The sequence below is a fragment of the Drosophila virilis genome, chromosome 2 (genome assembly GCF_030788295.1).
Source record: "Drosophila virilis strain 15010-1051.87 chromosome 2, Dvir_AGI_RSII-ME, whole genome shotgun sequence".
Lineage (NCBI taxonomy): Eukaryota > Metazoa > Arthropoda > Insecta > Diptera > Drosophilidae > Drosophila > Drosophila virilis.
This window is the reverse complement of record NC_091544.1, coordinates 7,792,228-7,820,141: the sequence shown is the minus strand read 5'-3', so window position 1 is coordinate 7,820,141 and position 27,914 is coordinate 7,792,228. Positions and strand designations below refer to the sequence as shown.

Genomic DNA, 27,914 nt, shown 5'->3' with positions numbered 1-27,914 from the left:
CACGCAAGAGCGCATTTTTGTCAAGACATAATTCCATAGGATTTATTTGTGTATGCCATTTTTTTGCTTTTTCTTTTCATTTCGATTCTGTTTCCCAATCCGGTCTCCCATACTCCTCTCAATTGTTTTTTATAGTTGCTGCCCCGGGGCCAGTCGAAATGCTGCTGTTGGTCTTGTGTGTCCATTTACTCGGTATGTCCAGTGGGTCGGCTTATGCGTGTGTTGCCAGTTTTAGGCTTCAAATCACTTGTTTCTGAATTATTATGGAAAACATAAAATGAATGTTCAGCCCATTTATATTTATAACCAAGTTTTATTCGCTCCAGCAAATTTATTACACACAACTTGAACATTCTGCCTTTTGTTTAAAATTAGCTTTTGTTCGAACTTTAAAGAGCGTCTCAGAAATACTCAGAAATTATCTTAAAGTTTGCTTGCCTTTTAGAGAACAAGTTGATCTTAATTGTGAATTTGTAGAACTTATTAATATGGAGTTTCCCTACATTTTGCACAAACTTTTTATTTTGTTGTTAGTTTTTGATTCTGTTGTTAGTTTTGAATTCCCGGAAATAATAATTGGCTGGTTCTAACTTGTTTTTAAAAAATTATTATTCATTTTAATATTATCTTATATCCAACACAGTGTGTAAGTATGTTTGTATTTAGGTATAGCAAGTTTATTGATGGAGACTACGTTGAAATATATATCAATACAAATTGATTTTTACCGTGCACGAGGTAACTCAAAAATTATAAGAGCTCAGTTCACCAAATTTGATGTGGAAGTATAATATTCACAGGTTTTTAATATTTCACTTTAAAATAGAACTGAAACCCGTATTTTAAAAACTAGTGCGTGAAACATACATTTGTGTACAATATTTATGGGCAGAAAAGTTCATCAAGATCAGCCTATATAAACATTGCTACATTGTATTTTAAGTGTATGCAAATAAGAAAGCTAGAATGTTTGTAAAGGTAGTTTCGCGCGAGCTTCAGGTTATCTGCTAGTCTGACAATCCCGGTTAGCTTTCACTTGCTTTATTTTAAATTCTCTAAATTCTTACGTATTAACGTGTGTGTTTACGCAAACACCTCTTGGACAGGCAAAAAAAGCAAATTTGATTGACGTTTGAAAAAATTATGAAAATAGATAACATACCCAAACATCTGGTTAACCGCAGTTTTTGTGCTCCCCGACAATGACAGCAACGTATGCAGACATAAGCTTCTCAGTTGATGCAAGAAATAAAACTACACCCACGGAGGACGCAGTGTAAACATGGGTTGTGACAGAATGGGGCCGGCATTATATCGTGCGCACATTGTCAAATTTTGATTTTGAATTGAGCACATTATTCAACGTAGAACGCAGACACCGATAGCAGCCTGCAAGTTGGCACCTGCCTCTTGCCTCTTGCAACTCTTATACGATTAAATGCAGTCTCTTAACTTGCCACGGCGATGTACTTTGTCTGTAATCAGTTTTGAGTCAATGGCAGCCGCACAGTGGCCACTTAAGATGCAAGCAGCAACACTAGCAGTATCAGCAGCAAAAGCAACATTCACGGCAGCAACAATCACTAAGAAGTTATAGAGATGTTGCTCATACGTAGCTTTTTGCCGCATTCTCACACTGTCGTATTGGCGTGCAATAATATGTTAATGTTATGTGTGACAATAACTGATGCCACCAACGATGGCAGCCATTAGCATTTTCAAGCAGCAGCAGGCGCACAGGAGTTGCCTACTGCTACGGCTCTTGTATCTTCTGCAACGGCATGTTTATTGCGCTTAATGTTTGCGTGAGCTGCTTTTTTTTTGTTCAACTACACGCGTTTGTTGTTGATGTTGTTGTGATTTATGATGCTAATGACACGCAGCCAGGAGGCGCCAGGACAGCCTGCCTTGGCTGCCGCTGCCGCTGCTCCTGCTGCTGCTGCTGCTGTATCTGGTGCGGCTCCCCTGCCTTGATGGTTATTAAATTATGGCAATTTGTGTACATCGTCAGCGTTTGGCAGCGTTGGCAGCGTTAGCTGGTGTTTATTTAAAGCATGTTGCCGAACAATTTACGCTTAATATTTGAAAGCTCCTTCAGCAATGTATTATGCAAAGCTCTGGGATTGGCAAAATGTTCATATGCAGGCGGAAGCGCAAAATGAAGAAAATGTTTCTTCCTTTTCCGTTTGCAGTTGCAATCGAAATGCACACAAATACACAATCCGCATGTGGATGCGTTTGTGTGTGTGTGTGTGTGCGTGTGTCTGCAGTAAGCCATTCGAAAAATAACTTTTCAATTTCCGCAAAACCACAGAAAATATATAAACTTTGCACAAAAATTTAATAAAACTTTTCGCATAAATAAAATTTGCATTAAATCAGCTGCAAGCGACGGCAGCCGGGGGTTGGGCATCGGCTTAGGGCGGCGCATATGAGTGCATAAGGTTGTGTGTGTATTTGTGTGTGTGTGTGTGACCGAATGTTTGTGTGCAAAACTCATGTCGAGAAACTTAATTTGAAATATTTGAGTTTGCCATTTGAACGCGTTTGTTTTTCTTTCATTTGCTTCTGCGTTGGCATCGAAACTAATCGAGAAAGTTCGAAAATTGTCGTTCGTCCCCCAGAGCATCGATGCAACATAAAAAGTTAACTAGTTAGTGCCAGCGACGCGGTTGACACGTCGCAGCCGCATTTTGAAAGCGCACCAATTCCAAATTGCGTATACGCCGCATTGTGTGAGCGCTTATGTTCACTTTACTACAACAACAGCAAAAGAAACAACAAACACTCTATCCAAAAGCTTAGACTTACGCTTCGGCTTATGCTTTTGACTGACAGCCAATGACTGTGTGGATGTGGTGGTGTCTAAGCGTCATGGATTATGTATATCTCTCTCGCTCTCTATATTTTGTATCTAATCTGTGTGCTCCTAATGAAAATATTAATATTAGCATTAAAATTTAATTAATAACTCTCAACGTTTGCTGCGTAATTGACTTGTAGCGCCTTTGGATTTCACGTCATTCGCCTGGCCGACTTGAGCTTTGATTTGACATTGGCTTTGATTTTGATTTTCTTAACGTCTGTCTGACTGCTTGGCTGTCTTTTGCTAAGCTTTCGTATTTTTTCTGCTTGACTGCTTGCCACACAGCGCGTACAGCTGAGCTTTGCTGCCTTTGATCCTAACCACATTCAGCTTTGGCGTCAACTTTCAGCTTTGTCGAATTTTCTACCTATTAAGCACATGAAATTCAATCACAACAAACAAACACACACACGTGAGCGTCGTTGTGTATCAGTTATTTCTACCCTTATCACTTGCGGTTGGAACATATTGAATATGATGTATAAACGTTTTCTTGTTTTTCTCAAAGAAGAACCGTGAGACTTGTTGCATCTGTGGCAAGGACTTTAAATGCTGTGTGGATATCTGTATCTCTCTAGATTTATTTATGCGGGAAGTGTCTTAAATTACATAATAAACTTTATACTTAAAAAAGAAAATGGAAAGCCCCTTTTATAGGCTACAGCAATAAATATGTATACGTTAGAAAGAGGCATCTTTAAATTCAGAACGTATATATTTAAATCTACTTGTATTTTTTCATCAGGAAAATAAATTAAGCCGAAACCCGTACATGTCAGACACTCTTAGACCAACAACAGGGAGTTCCTGTCTATCTTGCGCAGATGACGTTGATTTCGGCATCTTTGCCAGCTCCACTAAAGTGGATAAATTTTGATACTCCCGCTTGTTTAAGCACCACCAGGATATTTTAAACCGAAGACTGATATGTAAAGAATTTTTCATTTTGTCAATACTTTCATCAATAGACAAATTTAAATTGTTTGGTTTTAAAGTGCAGAGTTTCTTTTAATAGGCATTCTGGTCTCAACTAATGTCCATTAAATGTCTGCTGTCTCTGCTGCTATTTTATTCAATGCTCACTAATTGCTGTCATTTTTTCTGAGCTTAACATCTTTTGAAGTTCATTTAAAGCAGTTTAGCTAAGTTTTGTTTCAGCTTACCGATTTCTTGACAAAGCTGACGAATCCATAGCCCTTTGATTTCAGTGTTTGCGGATCGCGCACAACTCGGCAGTCTCTGTAAGTGACAGATGAAAGAGCACAAGTTAATTATTTATGTATGCATATATAATCAATTTATAGAAGCTGTTATTTATAATTGGGTGGGATACTGCTTAATTTTATTAGCTAACTCTTGCTATTGTAAATAATTAGGAAGGGTCACTCAGCTTAATGTATTCAAGCAATTTCAAATTATCTCTTAATGTTGATATAACTGACCCAGAAAAATTACAAGATAGGATAATAGATGCTTAAAGTCCCAGCAAATTAAGAGGAAAAGCTGAAAGTCAAAGACGTGGGCGACGTCATGTGGCCTTTGCCAAGAAATCCAATAGAAATGCATGTGCGAATAGAAAGTGTTGGGAATTGGATTTCTGTATAGGCGACTGCAGATAGAAGAGCAGGAGAATTATAAAAGCAGCTCCTTAAGAACGTCAGCATGCGGCTTATGCGCTGGGCGTGGCGCCGTTAGCCAAGTTAAAAGGATTTCTGCTGCAAAAATGCCACAGAAAGTGTTAGACCACGTGTCGGATGTTGGCCGTCTATGTTCGGCGGAGTGGAGGAGCAGAGCTTTAAATATGTGTGCCCGTCTTGCTTAAGCTACGAAGATATATTTTGCGCTACCCACTGATGAGTGTGTGGTGTGTGTGTGTGTTTTCGTATGTGTGTGTGTGTGTGAGTGAGTGTGTGTGGGTTTGTGTAATACTTGGCTCAACCGCAACACCAACACGAACAAACATCAACTAGGGAAAGGAAGGGCTGGCAGCCCGCATGTCGACCGCGGCATTTAAAAAAGGCCAACTTGATTGTAAATCACGATAAAAGTCAATTTTTAATATGAGTTTTAGTTAGCCCATGGCCCACAGGCCCAACCCCCAACCCAGCCCACACTTCAGCCGATGTAAAGTGGCCGACAAAAAAAATAAAAAGAATGTATTTTAATGGCCTTTGGCTCGGCTTTAGCTTCAGTTTCAGCTTTCCAGCTTCAAGGTTGCAATTTATGGCGCTGACCAACAGCGAAATTGCATTGGCCCAGGCCAATGGACCGCTGGCCGAGCCCCGTAATCGATACGCACATAAATATTGTGGGAAAAAGCATATTTAATTAAACTTTAATATTTATTAGCTACCAAAGGAATTTGGCTGCAATTGCTCGGGGCCATGTAATTGGGTAAGGGATTGCGATTGGGCTTGCACTCGGCTTTGGGTTTGGGTTGGCTATTCTCTGGTCTGGTCTGGTCTAGTCTGGTTACCTTTCAACTCCCACTCTGTGGTCTGCCTGGCACGCAAACAAACAGACGTACACGAAATGAAAATATGCACACGCACACACATGCACAGACACATACACATACAGCTGCACATGTCCGTCAGCAGTGCACACAAATAATGAAATAATACAGCCGCCCTTTAGCCGGGCTTCGATTGTGCTAACAAATTAAATGTATGCAGAACAGAGAGGGGCATATATCTGCATTGCATATGTATGGGTGTGTGTATATGTGGTGTGTGTGTGTGTGTCTGTGTTTGTTTGTGTGTGTACACAACAGGCATTGCATGTTTGCCGAGGCACCCAACCAACTTATCATATTTCACAATCGATAAGCATCAGTTCATATTTTCATAACATTTTTGTTTGAATATTTTCACATGCAGCAGACACAAAAGCAACAACAACAAAACTGGAACTCTCCTTCCATATATAAGAGGAAACAAAAATAAGCAAATTTCGGTAAGCATTCGCTTGAGCATCGTGTTGCAATAATATGCTTGAACATTTAACATAAAACAAACATAACCTTTGGCAGGGCTCGAGAAATAAATCCAAATGTGGCGTCAGCTGATACGCATATGTATATGTAAATAAAAGTAAAATATGTATATATGTCCCATGCATGTGTGTATGAATGTGTGTATGCTGCTTGGGTTGCCACTTCGCTTCAATGGCTCTCAAACTGTTGCCATAGTTGTTATCATGCACGAAAAACTCAGCTCAAAAAATTTGACTACGTCTATGAGTGTGCGGCAACAACTGTGGCAATTTATCCGCTGACGTTTACTTATGCAGCAGTCAAGTGGAGTGGTGCACGGTGGTGCATTGTGGGGCATGGGCTACGTGTCGAGGGCGTATGCACACTCATACACTCTGTTTGCACGAAGAATTGAGCAGTGATGTTGGGTGGCAACGAGCTAACGCAACGCATACCAGCCAACCTGCATGTCTTATTGAAAGGATGAATTTATGTGCATAAGCAGGACCTGTGCATCTGTCTGTGCGTGCGTGTATGTATGTGTGTGTGTGTGTCTGGGCATGCAGCTCAGGCCAATCAATATCTTTTTTACAAATATTGGCAAAAGTTTTGCGTTTGCTTTTACTTTGGCTTTGGCTTTGGCTTCGGTCCTGCTGTTGGCTCTGTTTCTGGCTGCAGCTCGAAAATAAATTTCCAAAAAAATATTTTTGTATCTTAAGTGCATAAAACTATAAACGTTAAACAAAATATTTCTCACAAACACACATACGCACACATACCCAAATGCGGTTATTTATACTACATATTTTGGCTCTATTCCCAAGCCTTTGGCCTGGTGCCTCGAGTAGCTTTTGGCCCGCACTCTCGTGGGGGCAACTACTCATGCCAAAGTCTCAGTTTCAGTCTCTTCAGTGTATCTTTGGGGCGCGTTGAGCGCATTAGTTGGGAGGTTGTCGCTATTTTGGCTTTTACAATTGGTTTATGCTAACAATGCCCCCCTCAGCCTGTGTGTATGTGCGAGTGTCTACGTATCTTTGTGGGTTTATGTATTGTGCGGCATGTGTGGCGGAAATTCTTTTGTGTTTGAATTAAAATTGGATAGATGATTTATAGAGAAATTCGAGATCGAGCTGATGCTGATGCTGCTGCATCGAGCTTAGGTCGAGTTTGCTCGAGTAAATAAGATGAAAACTTATGCATGAGATTTTTGCGGCATGACACAACGAAAGTGAAATGCAATGGCAAAGCTTCAGAGCGAATGGGCACACCAAGAAAGTTATCGAAATGCTGTGAAATATAACACAAGCACCGAACGCCTGATTGCATAAACAATAAATTGCCAAGGCAGCGGCAACTAGGCTACAACTAGGCACACAAGCACACACATACACACATACTCATTCGTAACTCTTAAGGACGAGCTCTTATCGCCAGAGCCAATATTTATTTAGAGAAGCTAAACTATCATTACAAATTCTCGAATGCAAAGAATAAATACGAAACATATCAATAGCCCGCTCGAGTCAACTAAACCAGCAATTTGCAATTTCCTGGCCATTTAAAGCACTTTATCGACCCTTCATCGCACTCACATAACGACTCTCTCTATATAATTTGCAGTTCGTATGTGATATTTTGCATTAGAGTGGAGAGGCGCTGCATGCTAAACACATCCACAGTAAACACAAATTACTCAGCAATGCAAACAAATGTAAACCGATAATATCGCGCATTCAGTTGGAGAAGTGTCGAGGGGCAGTCAAAATCCATCACAGAGTCAATGAATTGCGGCTGTCCTTAAATTTCCTTTAGCCAATTTTGTTATGGCTCTGGCCCAGACATGTATCAGCGTTCAATCAGCATCCAGCTTAGTCTGCAACATCATGCCATACCCAGCAATATCATCATCATCATCGTCATGATTGTCATCGACATCATCATGAGTATTGTCGTTGGCATCATGTTTGATATCTGTGAAATATATTTTTTGTGGCCCTGTTTGCATATTGGCCCTTTAAATGGCCAGCATTTTTCTCTTGTATGAATTTTTACAAATTCGCCAGCGAATTTTTATGCGATTTGCTCATTTCTCATTTTTCTCTTTCTCTGCGAGTATTTTATTGGCTTGCCTTGCCGATGGCCTGTGTGGGAGTGGTTGCAGTTACATCGATCAGATCAAATACAGTTGTAAATTCAAATGAAATACAGCGCGCGCGCACTCTTTGAAGTGGTTGAGGAGGGTCCTGCGAGTGGGCGTTTTGCTGTTTGCATAGCCAAATATTTAAAGTGGATTTCCTTGAGCATTTTATAAGTTTGGCGCTGCGGCTGCATTCTATTATTTGAATTGATTTGATTTTCTGGCCAACTGCTAACTGCAGCCCAAGGATTAAGTAATAAATTGGGGGGCTAGAAATCGATGCGGCATGACTTAAAGTTAAATTGGAAGAGTCACAGCTACGCACCCTTTGCATTCAGTCTACTCGATGTGGCTGTGGAATAGGGGGCGTGTCACGTGCTAGTTCACCGACTGTGCAGCATTTATTTACTCTAACATGGTAAATTCGCATTGAGACAATTTCATGCTCATCTGCATAAAATCAATTCCATTTTGGAGACAATTTGAAGATTGGAATACAAATTTCGAATTATCAACGTGGGACACAAAAAGAAGTCAAATGCTACAGCTCTTTCGCACCATCCAGACCAGTGGCCAAAGCAGCGATCGTAATCAGCATTGAACCGGCCAAAAAGGGGCAGAGGCAAAAAATGGAAACGAGTAAGAGAGAAATGCTGTGTCCTTCCCGTTCCCTTGTATGTCTGGTGCTGCTGTTGGGGCGCCACGTTTTTCATTCCTTTCAGGCATTTACACCATCGACGCGCTGGTCTGCATCGGCTTGGAGTTTTGGAGCAAACGCCAGCGCCAACGTCATGCATACGTAATGCGGTCGGGGACGCCAGCAACGCAGCAGCGGCAGGAGTAGCAGGGGCAAGGAGCAGATGCAGAGGCAGCTGCTTCACTAATTCCACAGCAGCAGACTCTGTTTGAATGTTTGTGTGTGTGTGTCTGTGAGTTTGAATTGGTGTGCGCAATGCAGCGGCAAATTATGTGGTGTGTGATTTGCCACACACATTTTACCCAGCCTCCCAGCTCGCCAGGTTGCCCCAGCTCGATGTCTAGTTGCAACACATTTACTTCTGCATTTGTGCCCAGAGCCGCTTTTCAAAGAAACGGCCGAGGCGCAGGCGATATTTTAGCGCCAAGGAGTCAAAGAGCCAAAGGCAAAGCAGCAGCAAAAAGAAAAAAAAAAAATCAAAAGCATAGGAAGAGAAGACAAAAAACGGGCTCGAATTTGCATGCAACTCGTTACGCCTGGCACTTGTGTGTTAAGCCCGTGTGGCGCCTCAGTCGCCGCAGTCGCCCAGCCCCCACGCTCGCGTACGCTTATAAAAAACCATATCGATTTTGCAGTAAATAAAACATTCAAAGATTGAAGTTACCGCTTTTGAGCTTAGCCGAATGGTGTGTGGCCTCTTTTTTTATGGAGTGTGCCGACAGTCAGCGGCGGCCCTTGGTGGCTGTTCGGCTTGCCTCGATGGCGCTTCCTTTTATGGCTTCCGCTTCTCTTCTTTTTTTTGTACAGCAGCAGCAGCAGCTGTTGGTGGGTTGGCTTTAGGGATTGAGTAGCGGACAGCAGGGGTACTGCCGAATTGTAAATATTTTTGTCGGCCACGTAGCGGCACAGGAGAAAATATTGCATTTTTCGCTTGGCATAATAAACGATGTGCCAAAAAAACCACAAAACCCTCGAAAAAAAAAAACAAACAACAAAAATACCAACAGCTGCTGCACTGCTTATATATACACACATTCGCCGCATACACATTTACTAACCGAGGGTTAACTGACTGAGGATTGGAATTGAGTTAATTGGCAACTGATAAGGGAACTTTAATTGTTGGGTAACTCAGCCCTGCGGTAGTTTATTACAAAATCAAATTGTTACATAATTGAAAATTAAGGTAGATAAAAAATTTTTTTTTTTATAATCTACTTATATATTTTGTCTTCGAATTTGGAAAAATTCAGCGACAGAGCCGGACAATTTGCGAGAAAACGGTTAAGTTTTAAGCCGAATAATTGCACAGGCAAAGCCAGGTCAAAATCGATGGGATATATTAATATTATATTCAATGAATACCATATAAGGATTAGGTCTATCGATTCATATTTTTAGGTAGCACATAACCAACAATAACTATGGTCTGTGTCCACTGGAGCTTACAAAATTTACAGTATGTTTGCAATTTATAACTGTCTTCTTCGTATGCTTTACAAAAGCCTTCAGCTAAAATCGCCAAAAACGGTCAACCAACTGTCACACATGGCCAAAACGACGCCGACGTTGACAAAAAAAAACAACCAAAAGGACTGGCAAAATCAAATTAAAATGGCGCCGCTGCCATTCTGCCGACATAAACGTCTTTCTCACTCTCTCACTGTGTGTACATGTGTGTCTGTGTGTGTGTGTGTGTGTGCGTGTGTTATGTAAAATTTGCTCGATAAATTACTCTCTGCCTGCGGCATTCAATTTGGCATGAATTATAGAAATCAGTGTTTCGAGTAATTTTCTTGCTTTAAAAATATATATAAATTCATTTAAATGCTGCAGGCCGCTGGCTAAACGTTGAAATAAGTGCATTTCAGCGTCTACAGTTGCGCCCGCCTTTTGATGAACAGGGTAAACGGGTTTTTATTTATAACGCAACAGCCTTGCACTGGCCACGCCCGGATACACGTCAATAAAACTGCTTCAAACTGTCCACATTGAAACCATAGCTAAAGCTCGAGCTGGTGTAGAAGCAGGAGCACGAGCAGGAGCAGGAGCAGGAGCTGGTGCTGAAGCTGATGCGATGTGTGCCCGGCGATAAGGCTACTTTAACGCTGTCCTGTCCCCGTTTGGTGCATGATACGAGTATACCACGTGGACCGGCCCCTTTCGTGTTTTAGCCAATAGCAACAAGGGGGTCGGGTGGTAGGGGAATGAGTGGAGACAAGTGGAGGGGTTGAGGGCTCGCAAGAGAAGGCCATGGCGTTGCATGGCGTTTCAAACATGCAAATTGCTTGCGGTTCGCTTCGGTTTTTCGCTTTCAATGAGTGCCTCGCTTACAGTTTACTCTACTTTTATTTTGTGCCACACACATGTCGATTTGTCTATGCGTGTGTGTGTGTGTTTGTATTTGTGTCTGTGTGTTAGTTTGCTTTTTATACGTCAGTGGCATTGGCAGTGCCAGCGCTGGTGCAAAATGCAACTACAAAAAATCCATTTAGATTAATTAGTTTTAAAGCGAAACAAGCGCTAGCTGGGCGCAGTGCTGAAAGGGGGAGGGCGAGGCCAAATTGGTTCTTGTGGCTACTTTAATGCCCGTTGCGCTCAAATCTCTGCCTAGAAGGCCCCGAAAATAGCCCATACCGCAAGTTGCGTGCTCATAAAAAACACACTTTCAAACATACACGGTAAGGCAACAACCTGCACACATACACTCTCACAAAGAGAGAGAGAAAATGAAATACATAATAAAAGTGAATTACTCGTTTTGTATCTTTATGTGGGTGCAGCTCAAGCTGAGACTCACTTTCTGCTTGACTACACTTGGGCAACTTTGTTGACCAAATCTCAGCAGCTTGAAGTCACCAGTTGCCAGCCGCTAGCCGCCAGTTGGCACCTGCCAGCCGACTACAAAATGGCGCTTAATGATGTCAGAGATGAGCGACCGCAGCTGCCATAGTGCCTGTGTGCGTGTGTGTATGTGTGTGTGTGCGCCAATGGACATTGCTTCGCTTGGTTGCCAGTTGTCGACCTGGCCATCTACATAACTAACTAAGCGTGCCGTGTTGCACTCTCTTTTTGGTGTTAAACTTGTCGTACACGGACTGCACACCACTTCACAAATAAAAGAGAAATGACCAGAAAAAAAAACACTGAAAAAAGTAGTGAAATAAACTTTGCTCAAAAGTTTGTTTATTACGCGCCGACAGCCGACAAAGAGCTCGGTAGCTTTCACTGCACAGCGATAGCAGATGAAAGCCGGGTGCTGGGAGCTGCCGAAGACTGGCAAGTTTATAAACTTGCCGGTCTATGCTGAAAATTCATCATCTTTTTAGCAGTTTATGCAGCAGTTTGCTGCCTATGCCGCGTCAGAAAGAAGGCTGATTTTGTGGAAGAGTCAGGTGCCCGTTGGAGCAGGCTTTTGTGTGGCTGTTTCAACAGAAGTTTTGTGTACCCTGTACTTCTGTAAAGGGGATGAATGGCTTGTATAAAGTCGTAGGTGCCCCTATTGCTCCATATTTTTAAATTAAGTCTTATTTCTGTAATCAGGATTTACCATAAGATATACATCATTAAAAATTTAAATGAGATTTAACATAAATCAAAGACATTTTCGGGAGTCGCCTTCTTGGGCATAAGGTATCTCTAAGACGAGATACTTTTTCAATGGTTTTATATTCTTTATCCCCATACCATTTGCTAGTTTGCTCTATTAAAAACTTGTAACAACTTGGCTCGTTATCCTGTTTTAAGCCACACCACAGCAGAAGACAACGGGGGCCTCCTGCAGGCATGGCGAATAATTTGATTTGCATGCCATATCGTAGTCTATAGTTCTATTGATAGATGCGCGCTGGCTGCAATTAAAAATGAGAATGGAAACTGCAGCAGTGGCGGGGGCGACTGTTTTTTAGGCATTTCTTTCGCTAGCAAAAGTTTAATAGCTTCGTGGGCAGCGTCTGAGTCCGAGGAGTGTGTGAAATGGCATTGGGAAACTTTTTCCTTTGCCTCGGCGTTTTAAACTGCAAACTCTGTGTCCTGTGTCCAGAGGCTAGCAAAGAAAAAAAAATAACATTTTACTGCATCATTAAGGATAAGCATCAAACTGGCTTTGAATTTTGTTTGTAGCCATTCTGCGCTTTGTGCGCAACTTCCTGTAGATAAGTGAAGCAGCGTCTACGACAAAGGATGGCAATAAAATAAGGCTTTGTAACTTAAATGGCAATGGCGCTGCAAGTGGGCACGACTATAATGCTTAAATTTGTGGCGATCGAATGGAGCCGCAGATGAGCCCAGATGATAAGTAGTCCTGTCTTAAATTAGGCTCTGCAGCGTATGGAATTTAAATGAATGGCCAAAAAATAAATAAATAAAAACTAAATACATTTCCCTGGCTGCCCAACTAATTAGGAAATAATTTACATTGCCAACAAGTTATCCAACCCTGAACCCTTGCTTGCCGATTGCCGAACTGTGCGAATAAAAGTGCAGTCGCCACCAGTTGCCACCCATAGAAGCAAACAGACCCCCAAAGGCCACAGTCCGGATTGCGTTCAGACGTTTCGCAGTGTGGCAAGGATGCAATGTGAAATCCTAGCGAAATCCTTAGAAATGTTTTATTGGCCCTACCTACGCTTGAATAAGCTAGCTTAGCGGAAGCTATCGGATTTTATGCTTCTGACTTTTACATCGTCGAGTGGTGATCCGCCGTGGGAGGCACAGACGGAGTTGGGGCCAAATTTCAGCTGCTGCGGGCTTGAGTTGCATTCGTTGTGGTACGTCTGTTTGTCCATAGGGCTGTCCGTCTGTCCGACTATCCGGTTGTCGACGCGTCGGTCAGTCTGTTCATTGCTGCTTAAGCTCTGCGCATTGCAGCTGCCTTTTCAGCATTCTTTTTGCAGCTTTTCGGATTGTGTTACTGCTGGGCACGATATACTCATAGCATAGTGCACCTTTGGGCGCTGATTATCTGCACGTGGCAGCCAAAAAATCGCCGTACAGCTGCCCGGCTGGGCTTATTGTCTAATGAACGACTGCAGCTGTCAGTGGGCAACAATTTTAGCTTTTAGCTCCATTCATTAACTGCACATGAGAACTGTTGCCTCCTGGCAGTTGGCTTAACTAGAGCCGTGCATTCCACATATCAAATGGGCTGTGGAGCGCCTGTCATTCCTGTTGCCAGCTGTTTTGGATTGCCCACATATTTATGTAATGCCGAAAGACATCCAATCTGGTTCGTTGCCGGAAATTTTTGGTATTCTGTACTTAACAGAATTTGTAAAGTTTAGGGCTTCCAATTCGGATTCGGGTACAACTATGACTTCACCCGCACAGAACAGCGTGTGCTATAAAATATACGCATCCATTGCTGCCATTCTGTACACATTCACACACACACACACACACACACAGATGGTGTAGCCTGTTAATCCGGCAACAACAATGGCAACGGCCTCAGCAGCGATTCCCTTTTGTGCCAGGTTAGAAATATTGAAAATGTTCTATTGAAGCACGATATATGAAAGTGCCAACAAGCTGTAGCTGGCGCTTGGATTCGAGAGGTATGTGTACTGTGGGGAGAAAGCAAAACAAACTGTGAAATCACATTCCAAATGCAACAGCGTTGAGTCGCACATACGGCAGGGCTGTCTGCTGGCAACCATTCTAGGCTTGGAAATATTTTAGATTCTCAACAGATGTTCTCTCTCTCGTTCGTAAGCAGATTTTCAAAAATATTCACTTACATTGATTTACATAATACGCGTGGTAGAACAATAAGAATGCTATGCGAGCTCGGTTGGTTTGTTATCGTTATATATCCATATTTTCCACGAGCTGCTTTTTCAACAATTCAGTTCGTTTTTTTTTTTTCGAATGTTCAACGTATTTTACATATTCGCGCCCCAAGGAAATTTATTTTACTGTTGTTGCTGCTGTCTTTGTCTACACAAAAGCATCAATTATTCAATGATAGCAAAAACAATCAGCGTTCTGGTTGCAATCTTCCCACATCCGCACCGCAGCCACTTGGGCAAGTCTCAATAGCCGGCTAGAGAGTCTGCTCTGTGTTTTGCTGTTGTTTTTTGAAACAACATCAAGATACAACATTTACAAAAATGTAACTTCCGCTTGCCATAATTGATGATATGCTACAGCAGCAGACACTCTCGCACACAGCTGTGCTCGGCTATACAAACACATCCACACATATATGGTATACTCGATGATATTGATACATAACACAGTGGAATAAATTTGATTGTACTCAAGTAGATTAAGCGGCAAAGTTATTTCAGTGTATCCGTTCATGATATTTTGTACTTTATCACATACATTGTTGATTTTTCTTTTAAATATTATGCTTTTCCTAAATATCTAATTGTTGAAATGATTCTGTATCTGGGTAATTATCCTTTTAGTATTTTTTTAAAAGCTTTGCCGGCTTCTGAATTTTAATTTTACCAATGTTAAGTTCTTTCGATTTTATTTGTATTCAACAACAGTAGTCTGTTGGTATAATCTAAGAGCGATTTTCTTATACCTTAATTTCTGTTTTGCTACGTCTGGCAATTTTTCGTAACATAGATCCGGAAGCAGCTATTGCATAGCTTATATATATTCCATGGCTGAGAACACACAAAACGTACCGTTCAGCTTACGAGACGTAAAGTTGTGCAAAACCATTTGCCCAGTTTGTTTCGCAGGTTCGATTTTTGAGTTGAGTTTGGGTTGATTGACTGCTTTGCATGCTTAGACTTGTATATCTGGAGTCTATCGTGTGAGCGAAAACATAAACTTCATTATAAGCATATATTAAACGTCATCAATACTGAGAAGACACATATATAAGGAAACACCATGAGTGAGGGGTAGCTGTGCGTGTGTGCGAGGAAAAAAGAAAAAGGAAAAACTCTGAAATATTTATCATCTGACGGTTCCTAGACAAACAATGCGAATGCGAATGGAACGTGCGACGTGCGTTGGCGTTTTGGCTATTTGTCAAGCTGACGATTGCCGGCAATCAGCGCTGAGAATTGACAAATATGTGAGTTTCTCGTACGCCTTGTGGGTGCTGTCAGAATTTGTCATAATTTTGTTATTTAGTCGCTGAGCTCGTGATTTGATTGTTCTTTTGCTCTGATTTCTATGAAATTGGCTTTAATCTATATATATATACAGCAGCCATATTGAAGGCCGTTTAATTTGTTACATTCGACTAAGCCCATTGTTGCTGGTAAGCGGTCAATTTTTAAATATTTTGCTTTAAAGTAATTTATCAAAAAAAAAAAAATCACAGAAATTAAATCAGAGTTTTGTATACACAATACAGAAAAAATGAATAAAAACTTGTACCAATTTTCGAGTTTTGTCATAAAAAATTGAAAATGTCAGAAACAACGTAAAGCGTTCTACCAATTCGGAATTCAATTCAATGTGTGTGTGCGTTTGTGTTGCAATAGTTGTTGTGTGTCGCACAAAAAGTAGGAATCAACATTGAGTGCGCTTGTTATATGTTTGCCTATGCCTCTGTGTGTGTGTGTGTGTGTGTGTGTGTGTGTGTGTGTGTGTGTGTGTGAGTTTGGTTGGCCCGTTGTCGGCATGTAGTTGACATCATTGATTGATTTAGCTGTCAATTGCATAATCACTCAAGCGTTATTGTTCAACTGCTCAGCCGACGCCTGCTGGCCCCGCCTCTTCGCAAGGCCCGGCCAGCGGCTGCTGGCAGTGGGTTGTCTGGTTCTGATTCTGACTTGGCTGACTAAAACAGTGGGTGGTTGGGTTGTGTGTACGTGTGCTGTCCACGTGTGTGGCAAATAAACCAGCTGCCGAGTGTCAGGCAATTGTCAGCAGGCTGCATGCTCTTGTAGCTCTTGTTGTTGTTATTGTAGTTGTTGTTGTTGTAATAGTTGTAGCTGCAAACCACAACAGCGTCAGCTGTCGGTGAGATTGTTACACAGTCAGACACAGGCACAGGTCCAGGCCCAGGCATAGGCATTCGCATGTTTTCTGCGCGTGTATGTGTGTGAATTTCTGTATGCGCCTCGCATATTGGTAACAGCAATTGATGTGGCAACAAATTAACATGCCACAAATGGAAGTAATGGCCAAGTGTTAATTGTTGTGTGAGTGCCACCAACCAAACACAAACACACACACACACACACACTTAAGTACTTGTGGGCGTGCCTGCCATTGCAATTTGGTAATTGCGTCATTGCACATTGATTTGAAGGCAGGCGTCTACAGAGAGTGCGAGAGCCACAGCTGCCAAGACATTAAATTCGAAAAATAATAAATTACCTTTCCTCGACGATTTTTATTGTAGCTTTTAGTAAGTTATTTTGTCTTATTTTTGTTATTTTTTGTATACACACAAAACACACACAACCCGAAGGGCAGCGACGCAAGGCTCGTAAAAAATGGATATGTCAATGTCCGGCATGTCAACAAGATAACAGTAAAGTGAGTTGACCAAAGGACCTGTGGCAGAAAAAAAAAAAAATAATAAAATAAAAACTCAACTAAAGGCGAATTAAAGTTCATAACAACAGTTTTGAGAAAGCGGGATTCGAGCCGGAACTCTTGTTGTATAAAATAATTATAGTTTATAGTTTTGCGTGCTTAATAAAGCTATTCAATTCGTTTTCTATAAGATGAAATAATGAAATAGAAATCAAGAAAAAATTGCAATTTGTCCATATTTAAAAAACTGATTGACTCAAATTTACTAAGTTACCAAATATTGTGAATCAGAATAGATTTCTGATATTGTTTTATACCATATCGAGTTGCCGAAATGTTCGTCAATTGATTTCGCTTACCAAGTTGCCTGCAGCTTAATCAATAATGAGAGCTGCTCCTAACTATCTGAACACTCAAAGGGAGCCATGCCTGCTGCATTGTCCATTGCATATTGACGGCTTGGCGTGTCAACGCCGGATATTGTCTAAAGTGGGCGCTATAAATCTTAGAACAAGTCAAACTATAAAAGAAAATAAAAACAACAACGAGCGAAACGACGACAACTCAGGGTCACTGCAGACATTCTCAGACGTGTCCAAGCAACAAAAGCAAACAACTTGAGCAAAATTGCACTGTCATAAAAGTTGCGGACACTTATTTTTTATTTATTGGCTAGAAAACGTTTAGAACACTTTTCCGCTTTTGATTGGCCACATGTGATTGGCGCAGAGTCCAAGTGGTAGGCATTTCTTTGCTTCGCCGTTTAGTGTTAAATGCCATTACATATTCGCAACACTCTTGCGATGTTGTTTGCCTGATTTTTAACTGTCAGATGCAGGCGAAACAAATTTGAACTCGCGCCCCGTTAACAAGCAGTGGGTGTGCATCTGCAATTGTGTGCGAAGGGATTGCGGGGCAATGTGGGTTGGAAGGCTGCCATTGCAGCCAATGAACGGTTGCAGTTGCGGTTCTTGTCGCTGTTGGTCGCAGGCGGAGGCAACCGGCATGCAGCGATGTTGCTGCTTTTGCACGTCAGCAACATGTTTGTGCACTTGACAATTCATTTCATTGTTTGTAGATTGCATTTGCCGCCCTGCCACCCACTGACCCAGCTACCCCCTCAAGACAGCGTCCATAACAGCATTGAAATTGTAAGCGGCAAAAGTATGAGTGTGTGTGTTGGTGTTGTTGTTGTTGTTGTTGTTGTTGTTATTGTTGTTGCTCCAAAATTGCATTCACAGCACGCGATGAGCGCATTTCACTTGCCTTGCGCTCGCGCCCGACAATCACAAAATGCTCTAGTTTATTTCTCTGCAGCCTTTTGCTACCTTTTCCATGTATTTGGCTTTTCTTATTTTTCCTGTTTATTTTTGCTTTATTTTTTTTTTTTTTTTTTTGGCATACGAAAATGCAATTTTCTTGGCACTTTTGCCGAAAACTTGGAATTTGTTACTCTCCTGCCTTTGTGTGTGTATGTATGCGTGGGTGTATTTGTGTGCTTGTTGGTTGTTCGAATTGCAGTATGCACGTGGTCAACAGGTTATCCTGTGGCCGCCAGTTAGTCCTGGCTGCGCCTTGGCTGTCTGCCTCCGGTGCCACCTTTCACCCACCCAACCTAGCCTGTTGCCTGCTGCATTTATTTCCGCTTTTGTACCTTTTTGGCATTTTGTTTTCTCTAGTCTTTGCCTTTTTGTGCATTTTTTGTTGCTGCACTTTGCGGTTTTCTCATTTATTTGGTGCTGTTGCAACAACAACAACAAATCGTTCGTCCACCATATTGCCATTGCTTGCTGCAGGACTCCTTGTTGTTGCTGTTGCTGCTGCCGTTGGCGCAGGAAATGACTTCAATTTGCTGTTAACAAGTTTAAAATTTCGAAATTGCTACGGAAATACACAACATGATTTCAACCTGAGCATTGGCGCACATAATTACTCAAGAGGTGTGTCCTGAAATTGTACTCTGACATTCCAGTCATACATATATAAAAGGTTGTGTTTTTGCCACATTGTAGCATTGGGAAACCCAAATTTACAGTCCTTATGACGACTTCATCAGCGTCTGCTGCGTTGCATTAACCCAAACAAAAGACCCAAAGGCGACAAGTTACGTTTTTCCCTTACAGCTTGGGTAGAAAAAAACAGAGCTCATCCGGTTTACCACTTACTTACATCACAAAAGAGAACTCTTTGACCCTGTCCCAGCTCGTTCTAAGCGTCCTCTTCCCCTTTAGACGGCTGCTCAGCAGCTGTTGCAAGATGCCAATGAACCGCTGCTGCTGCTTCCTTACGTTTTCATCTGCTTGTCTTCAGCTGAAAAATAAATTTCGCACCATTTGGCAAAATCTTTTCAGTTTCTGTGGCACCGCTTTATTCATATGCTGTGTCTTCACTCTGTCCGCTTGTTGGATTTATAAATGTGAGTACGTATACGTGATATTCCTTAGCTGCACTCCTCCACATTTGCTCGTCTGCCTGTCTGACTGCCTGTCTGTCCGCTATAAATCAACAATTAATCAAACAACATATGGCCGCCGGCAGTTGCCATCTGGCATCTGGCAGCCGCCGTATCACAGTGCTTGACATTGGTGACAACGCATTTGCCCAAGAAATGCGCAGCTCGACAATGCCTATATTTCATTCTGGGTGATCATTTCCAAGAGTGAATACAATTTGAATGCGGAAAAGATTGATATGCCATGCAAAACAGAAGAATGGTGAAAAATGCTTCGAATTTATTATTATTATATGTTACAAAAAATTTAATTCATATTTACATTTTAATATATCTTTTACATTTTTTGTTATGCTCAAAGTAAGCTCCTAATAAGTGGGAGATTTTTCCTTATAAGTATTTAAGGAAAAGCTAAGTTTTTGTTTTAAAAAAAAAACTACGCTTCGATTAAAGAACTTATTTTGAAATGAGTTAACATTAATGAGCTGATGTACTCCTCAGGACTTTTGAGTTCTACGATATTATGATTAGCAAACAAGATACGCAAGTTAAGATTCTTCCAAGAAGTGCTCTAACTAGCATTTAATTAGCTGTTTGGACGATTCCTACTTTTCCTGTAACTAAGATACGTATCGTCCAGTTGTCAAAAATGTAGACAAACGGACAGGCATGGGTATTTCTATTCAACAGTCGAGACTGACAGAAGATGTTGGAGATGACGAATTCAATGTACTACGCATTTAACGACAAAATTATAAGTTCCTCAATTATTAATAATAAGATAAATTAAATGAGATATGCCATATCAAAAGCAATTAGATGCTTTCCAATTTCGGGAAATTTTCTTAGTTGTTTTCTTTGACCCAGGATTAAGGGCCCACAATTTACTTCTTTTAATTCTTGTCAATTATGAAATTGTTGTAAGTCGTTTAAATGAGGTATTTTAAAGAAGCTTTTCCAGAAAGTCTTAGAGCTATGGTGCAAAGTCAAATCAAATTTGTTAATTACGCAGCAAGAGGCATAGGTCTCGACATGGTTCTTATTAAGTCTTGGGGAAAGGGTTTCGGGCGTCATTTGGGCCACTTTGTAAATTGTCGACGCTTTTACGAAATTTATTGTGGCTTTTTGCTTTGCTCGTTCTTTGTTTTGCCTAATTAATTTGAGCACTCGACACAAAAACAAGCATACGCACATGAACTCACGCACTAGTACACATACCCACATACAACTCTTCACTGGAATTTTTATATTTGTGTTATTCTAATCATAAAAAGCGCGTAGCTATGTGAAAGAGGGACAATTCGGCATTATCTTTCAATGCTTCTAGAGGAAACGGGGATTTGCGCAGCGGTGGGTGAATTTCATGTAGTAATGTGTAAGTTGATTGTTAACAATGCTGGGCCTGGTCGAGGAGCGGCACTGAAGCCAAATAGGTAGGAGGCTAATTCTGTTCGCATGTCTATAATTACTGTCGGGCCCACAGCAGAGGAGGACAGTTCAAGCCCAGTTGAATGCAGATATTAGGCATGCACAGCTATTTAGCCATACAAACAACGCACACATGCAGCCTCCCACGGCAGCATACCCCTCTTCAACAGAACATATATGTATGCATGTATATGACTAATAAGAACGCATGTGCTCGAGGATTTTGCTGCGGCTGCTCAATTATAATTTTATTCCGTGTGCCTGCCGTGTCCTGCGTGTGCTTTGCAATAACAACAAGGAAATGAAATTAACTCAAAGCACAAATTAAATGTGTATGTGTATGGGTATGTGTATGTATGTGTGTTAATGCGTGTGCGTGTGTGTGTGTGTATGTGTCTCTGTTGGTTGAATAATCTAATGCAATTAATCGGTTCGTCACTGTTTTGACAAAGTACAAACATGTAAATGTCGTTGTTTCTGCTTCAGTTGTTGCATCTATCGTTGTTGTTGTTCTGGCTGTCGTTGTTGTTGCTTTGTTAATGTCATGCCTTTCAATATGCAAATTAATCTGAAATTACAATGCATCGCAGGAACGTGCCACTTTTCATAGTTGAACTAACGCGCTGGGCCAGGCCGGGCCGGGCCGGGCCGGGCCGGGCCAGTGCATGCGACCTCTGGGTGCTTACTCTCTCACTTGCTGACGGGGCGTGCCAGGCAGCGGCAATTGGTTCAATTAAATTGAATTATGGCTCAGGCAGCGACCGTTAACCAAAGCTTAAAATTAATCCAAAGCTTAAACCGTCAGTGCTGTACAAATAGTTTGCCACATGCATTAATTTACAGCAACAAAAACTTAGTTTTACTCATTTTTATTAAATTTAGTTTGATGTCTAGTAATTTTGCATTGCAGTGAAGGTATAAAATATGAACGTCAACATATTTTCTATACAGACACCCAGTTATATGTTTGTCTATATGATATCATAAGCCTACAGATATAATTCATTTTAATTTATTTGTTTATTTATTATAATTTATATTGATAAAAAAATGTTAGGCTTTTTTTATAAACTCAAGCAAATAAAAAGAGTTTCAAATTTAATTTGGTAAACTCTCCGGTATTACTTTTGAAAAGAAGCATGTCTAGCTTACCATATTCCTCCACAAACAACAACACTTTTCCACTTTTTTTTGATTCACCTCTTTAGAAAATGTGAGATGAAAAAGTCATTATGCAAATTTGGCTGCCAAAAACATATCAAATTGATATCAATCTAGAAGCTTGAGAATATTTTAAATATATTTTATTAAATGTACGAGTGACCCCACTTGGGAAGCGCATAGATTGAAGTGTTCGACCAAGCAAAAATCCAGACAAATTCAATCAATCAAACACGAGGCAATGCCAATGCCGTTACGTGCCCGTAATGAAGTCCTGTCCAAATTTGCCTTCTCCTAAATTAGCACAAATGTTCTTTTTACGACTTTGACAGTGGCCAGCGGCAACGGCAATGGCCAAAGCAATGGCAACGGCAATGGCAACGGCAACGCTGCTTTCACTCTGGCTCTGGCTCTGGCCCTGCCGTTGTCTCTAATTTCTCATTAATTTGCAAGTGAAATCAGTGAACACGGCTGTACCCCATCCCCTTCTCGTTACAGCCGTATGCCAGCGTTACGGCAACGAGCAGAGAGTAAAGCGTACAAAACGTAACGACAAACGAAACGAGACAACGGGGCGTATGGGTGCTGCATGTAAAAAGGTAGCTGCGAGGAGGGGTCGGCAGTTGCTGTAGTTGAATGAATGCTTGCTAGGTGTTTGCGGTGGTTTTTCGAGTATTGCGCCAGCGAGCGAATGGCAACCAACGTGAGCGTTGTCAACGCCACTGCAAAGTCAATAGGAGACGAAGGACGAAGGACACGGCAGGGCGTAAGGTGGCATGGGTGGCCGAGACGCAGATGGTTGCCACAGAGGGTCGCGACTGTGGCTGACGCTTGGACTTAATTGAAAGGCGTTTATTTGGCTTTAAAAACGTAAATCAAATTCATTTAAATCTGCCTTCCGTGCGGCGCACCTCCCGCGCCCTGCTGCTGCTTTACCTTTGTGCTGCAATTACACGGCACTCGGCACTCGACAGTGCTTAGGTGAGGGAGCAAGGGCTGGAGCCAGAGCAGGGCAGGGGCAGCGACCATGGCAGCTCATTTTATAGCTTGTATTTTAAATAAATGCTCACCGTCGCCGTCTGCGTTGCCACATCTCCGCGTAGCTGCCACGACGTCGCCGCCGCAGCTGTGCAAATTCCAGCGCTTACGCCACTTTGGGCAAACAAAATGAAGGCTCTTGACATTGGCCGTCATTCGCTTTTGTTGGATTAGCTTTGATTAGATTTTTTGTGCCCTGTTTGCCGCTGCCAGGACAATGACGAACGCCACAGAGTGTCACTCACTGGACGGACACACACCTGACGTTGGCCCAGGACTCTATTAGTCCATGATTAAAGCAATTGCGACGTCGTCTCTGCCGAGTCTTTCTAATTCTTTCGGTTTTAGCTTCTCTTTTCTGAGTGCTTTAAAATTCCATTTCCGTGTGGAAGCTGCACCTGCGGCTCGGCAGGTCGCATAGGCCCTTAGACTCAATCCCGCAGTGGGTACCACTCAATCTGTGTGACTCATTGTGTCAAATTATTTTGGGGATTTATGTGTTGGCAGCCATTTTTTATGCCTAGGCTTTCCTCGCCGCGCCCCAGCAACGCCTGGCGCTTACTTTAATGGCAGTCAATTTATTGCCAATAAATTTGTAGCCAAAAAGTTTAGAGCAAGGCCAGCAAAGCAGCAAAAATTTCAAACATTTTTATATGCCCCAGTGATAAACTTGCAACATATGTGCGCGCCGGGTTGCGGGCTCGAGACCCGCTGTTGGGCCCGCTTTTGGCATTGGCTCAAAATTGCGAATCTGCTGGCCAAGGGCTGTGCTGTGGCAAAGCCAAAACTGCACTTAAATTCAATTTGTGCCGCGCTGCCTGCAAATGACAGGCGCAATGCGAGCACTGTGGCAGTCCGAGTGACTGGAGCTCTAGCTGTAGATGTAGCTGTAGTTGTAGCTGTAGCTGGGGCGTAAAGTGCCATTTTAAATGGCAGCCAAAAATTGTCGTCTTCATTGCAGCATAATTTCTGCTGCTGCTTTGTTGGCGCGATAAAAAAGTTTCTCCAGCCAAACTGGCCCCTCCCCTGGCGATCCTTTATTCGCTTCTTCTGTTGATTTAATTTTAAATGGTGACGGCACCCATCGTCGGGCTCTTCATTGCGCACCGAAGCAGTTTTATTTATATATTTTAGCCGCTGCAGGAGGGCTGGGGGCGGCACCTCTCAAATTGTTTGGCTTGCCAACTGAGTGGCGTTTAGTTGGAAACGTCACAGGACAATGGGTGTAAAAGCCTGTCCAGGTCTGTCGCAGTTAGGCAGTCAGTCAGTCATTCAGTCAGTTAGTCAGTTGGTCAGTTAGTCAGTCAATCAGTCAGTCGTTCAGTTAGCTGCTTGCCAAGCGCAGAGGTTGGCACTGTGCTTGCCTAAAGGCTGCCAACCATGTTTGGCACTTGTATTTTGCCTTTTTGTCAATTTTAATGAATTAATGCGTATTTTATGTGAAAAGTTGTTGCCATAAAGTTGCTTCCGGGCAAAAGTAAATTAAATAAATTTATATTGTGCCCCCTCCAGACACCAAGCTGAACGGATCTGTTGTCTATTATCTAAACATTAGAGCGCTTGGCTCTCCTATTGATACAAAATCTGTACAAATTGAAAATTGTTTGCAATTTAATGATTTGGCTGCCTGGCTGGTTGTTTGGGGCCAAACTTTTCAACGAGCGGCCATTAAAATTATATTAAAAAGATTATGCGGCAGCCGTTTGGCCTATTTCAATTTAAATGCTGACAGTTTTGGGACTCGGCAATACTTTTAATTTGCGTTTAATGAAGTGCCGTTTTTAAAGCGGAAGTTTGGCTACTTCCATACAAATACATATCTATATAAAGCTCGTACTAGGGTCGCTTTTTAAATGCAGCTTCTTGGCAGAGAACAACTTTTGACACTTGCCAACAAAAATAAATTGTTGCAGGCAGCGTGAAAAAGTGTCAGGCTTTTGCGGTTGCTGCGTTCGCTGCTGCAACAAAAGTCGCAAGACTCATTTTTCACACCCAGCAAAGACCGAGTGCGAAAGCAAGTGGCTGCCTGCCCGCCCGACCGACTGACTGACTGACTGATTGTGCAGGCTCTAGGGCCAAAGTTTTTCGCATTAACTTCCGCTGCACGCCGCGTCGCATTTGAATGCGATTTTGATTTGTCATTCGCCGCGTCGTGACAAAAGCCGACGCCTACTTAGAGCGACGAGCACAACTTTTTCTTCCATTTCCATTTCCGCTGCTGCAGCCAGGAGTGGAAGCAGCTCCATCAGACGCTTGGCGCCCACTTGTCGCCGATCATTGGTTTCCGTTTCCAGCCAACAGCTGCAAGTCGAACTCTGCAACTCAGCGCGACGTGCACAAGCGCATTTTGAAGTTTATGAAACAGCAGCCGCCGAACCGGTGGCGATGGCAATAGCGATGGCGGTGGCGGCGGTGGTGGGTGCAAAGCCAACTTTCTGAATAGATTAAGTTGAAAGTTGTGCTCATTTTCAGCATCGCCTCAATTCAGAGCTGTTGCCTAAGCGCCGGCGAACTGCACCAGCTACTTGTATGTAAGTCCGTTCGCCAAGAAAAATCAACGTAATGATGTCAACGGCAGCGGCAGGCATACGGCAAGGGGTAAGCTGTACGGCCAAAATCAAAACTTTCTCAAGTATCATTAAAACTAACCGAAAAAATGGAGAGCGCAAGCGAGCGAGTTTTATTTCCATTTGCTGGCGCCTCTATTCAGCTATTATCTTGTTTGATTTGCTTTTCTTTGGCGTTGTGGCACGTACTTGTCCCACCTTGTTGTAGCAGCCGCAATTTTCTGTGTGTGTCTGTTTCTTGCTGTTGCCGCATTTGGAATTTTTGAAGTTTGCCCAAAAGCCAAGTTAAGCCTTGTGTTGCCAGCAATAAATAGTACAGCAACAATTGTGGCGACTGTCAATTGTAGGGCGCACAAAAGTATGCTACAGAAAAATGTTATTCAATTATGAGTCCCTGCTATTGCATAGAAATGAGAGCGTGTTATAAGCATCGAAAATAAATGTGACTAATAATGCTACTAACAATACACTAGAGTGACTGGCTGATAAGAATCCGAGACTAATCAAGGCTGTCATTCGCTGTGGGTACGTGTGTTATACGTGTTTGCCTCTCTCACATTAAGCCTGACTTGCTTATTTATGATAGGCACATTTATGAGTGCCCGGCTCCAGCCCCACGCAATAAATATATTGCATGTAATTAATCAGCCGCCCAGCCCCCCTTTCGATAAGTGCGCCTCCTCGGTTGCATCAATCCCAAGCAAACAGCTCAACAAGCATCGGTAATCAGAGAATCGCCGCGGGCGGATAATTAAAATTCAGTTTTGTGCTGCACCCACCCGAAGTCGGTTCGATTGGTTCTGGCTAATTGTTGGCCTGGACTTTGTTTCATGAGGTTGCGGTCCACTCGAGTTTCATTGAATAGCCAAATTATTTATTAGCCATGTCAGAGACGTCTGACGTCTGCTTTGTGGCGAATCGAGCCTGCGCAGTTATGTGCAAGACTTCGGCCATGTGCTTTATGGCCATTATCTGCCGTATCCAATAACAATCGGACAGACACCGTTCTGATTACTGCTATTTTATCTAAGCCAAAGATATCTTGGGCTTATTTAATTAGCACCAGACCGTTTTTGCTGTTGAACTAATAATGCACAGAACGCATTATGGCCAATAAATAGATAGGAGCCAAGTAATTTGCCTGATTAAATGTGCTAGAATAGAAACGATACATTTGAATGGAATAAAGGATTATATTAGAGCCACATTGAAGTTGGATTTTATGAAATTACATTTAACATCTTAACCAGCTTCTGGAGAAGTTTTCATGGCAACAGAAACCCGCAAAAACTTTAAGGCATTATAAATGTACATAAGAGCTTGTGCTGTCATGGCAACACACACACGTATACAAAACATACACACATCTATATTTATTAAGGCTGTTGCTATTGTTGTTGTTGGCCAGGAAACAAAGTGTATGCAAAGAAACTTTCAGTTAATTAAAAAAAATAGAAGAAGCAGCAGCAGCAGCAGCAGCAGGGCAAAATTGTTGTATAAATTTTGCTCCTTATGCGCGACTAAATGAAAAATCTACCCATGAGTGTTGTTAACCTGATGAAAAGTAGGTAAAACTGTTAGCAGAACAGGCAACAGCGACGGTGACGACGACAGCGACGGCGACTGCGACGCTGGCAGCGCCAGCACATTTGCGATTATTTCCCACGCGGGCACTCAAAACATAAAGAGCAATAAATTAAAAGCTAAAGCCAGAGACTACGGCTAAGTGCGACAACGACGATGAGGACGTCGCGAGGGCTCTAACGTAGGCGGGCAGGACATCAACGACATCAAGGATTCTGATGAAGCAGCTCGCGAGCGTCCTTCAAGACGCTAAAAATCAAATAACGAAACACCCAACGTTTGCCCCCAGGTAGCCACTTCAGGTGCAAATGAAAAATGTAATTATTTCGTAGATTTGCGTTCACAAAAATAAACACGCGGAAAATGTAACTATTTGACAGCCTCAGGGCTCAGTTCAGCAGAAGTGGGCGTGTCCGGGCGGTCTGCTGGGCAGTCGGGCCGCTTGTAGCGTAATGAGCAAGCAGCAAACGAGAGAAACCTAAAAAGGCAAAAAGGCCCATAAAATGTTAAATAAATAAATAGTGGCTTACAGAGCATTGGACCTAATGAGAGC

General features: G+C 42.2%; 1 protein-coding gene and 1 long non-coding RNA gene across 3 annotated transcripts in view; one reads left to right on the top strand and one right to left on the bottom strand.

Moving 5' to 3' along the window:
• Positions 1 to 27,914, top strand: part of LOC26531212 (uncharacterized) — a 252,619-nt gene that overhangs the window by 43,496 nt on the left and 181,209 nt on the right. The window lies entirely within an intron of this gene.
• Positions 1 to 27,914, bottom strand: part of LOC6631151 (cytotoxic granule associated RNA binding protein TIA1) — an 86,035-nt gene that overhangs the window by 6,626 nt on the left and 51,495 nt on the right. For both annotated transcript variants that reach the window (XM_032438997.2, XM_002054469.4), the window contains exon 4: positions 4,030 to 4,105. In XM_032438997.2, the coding sequence (XP_032294888.1) occupies positions 4,030 to 4,105 (76 nt within the window). The remainder of the gene's footprint in view (positions 1 to 4,029; positions 4,106 to 27,914) is intronic.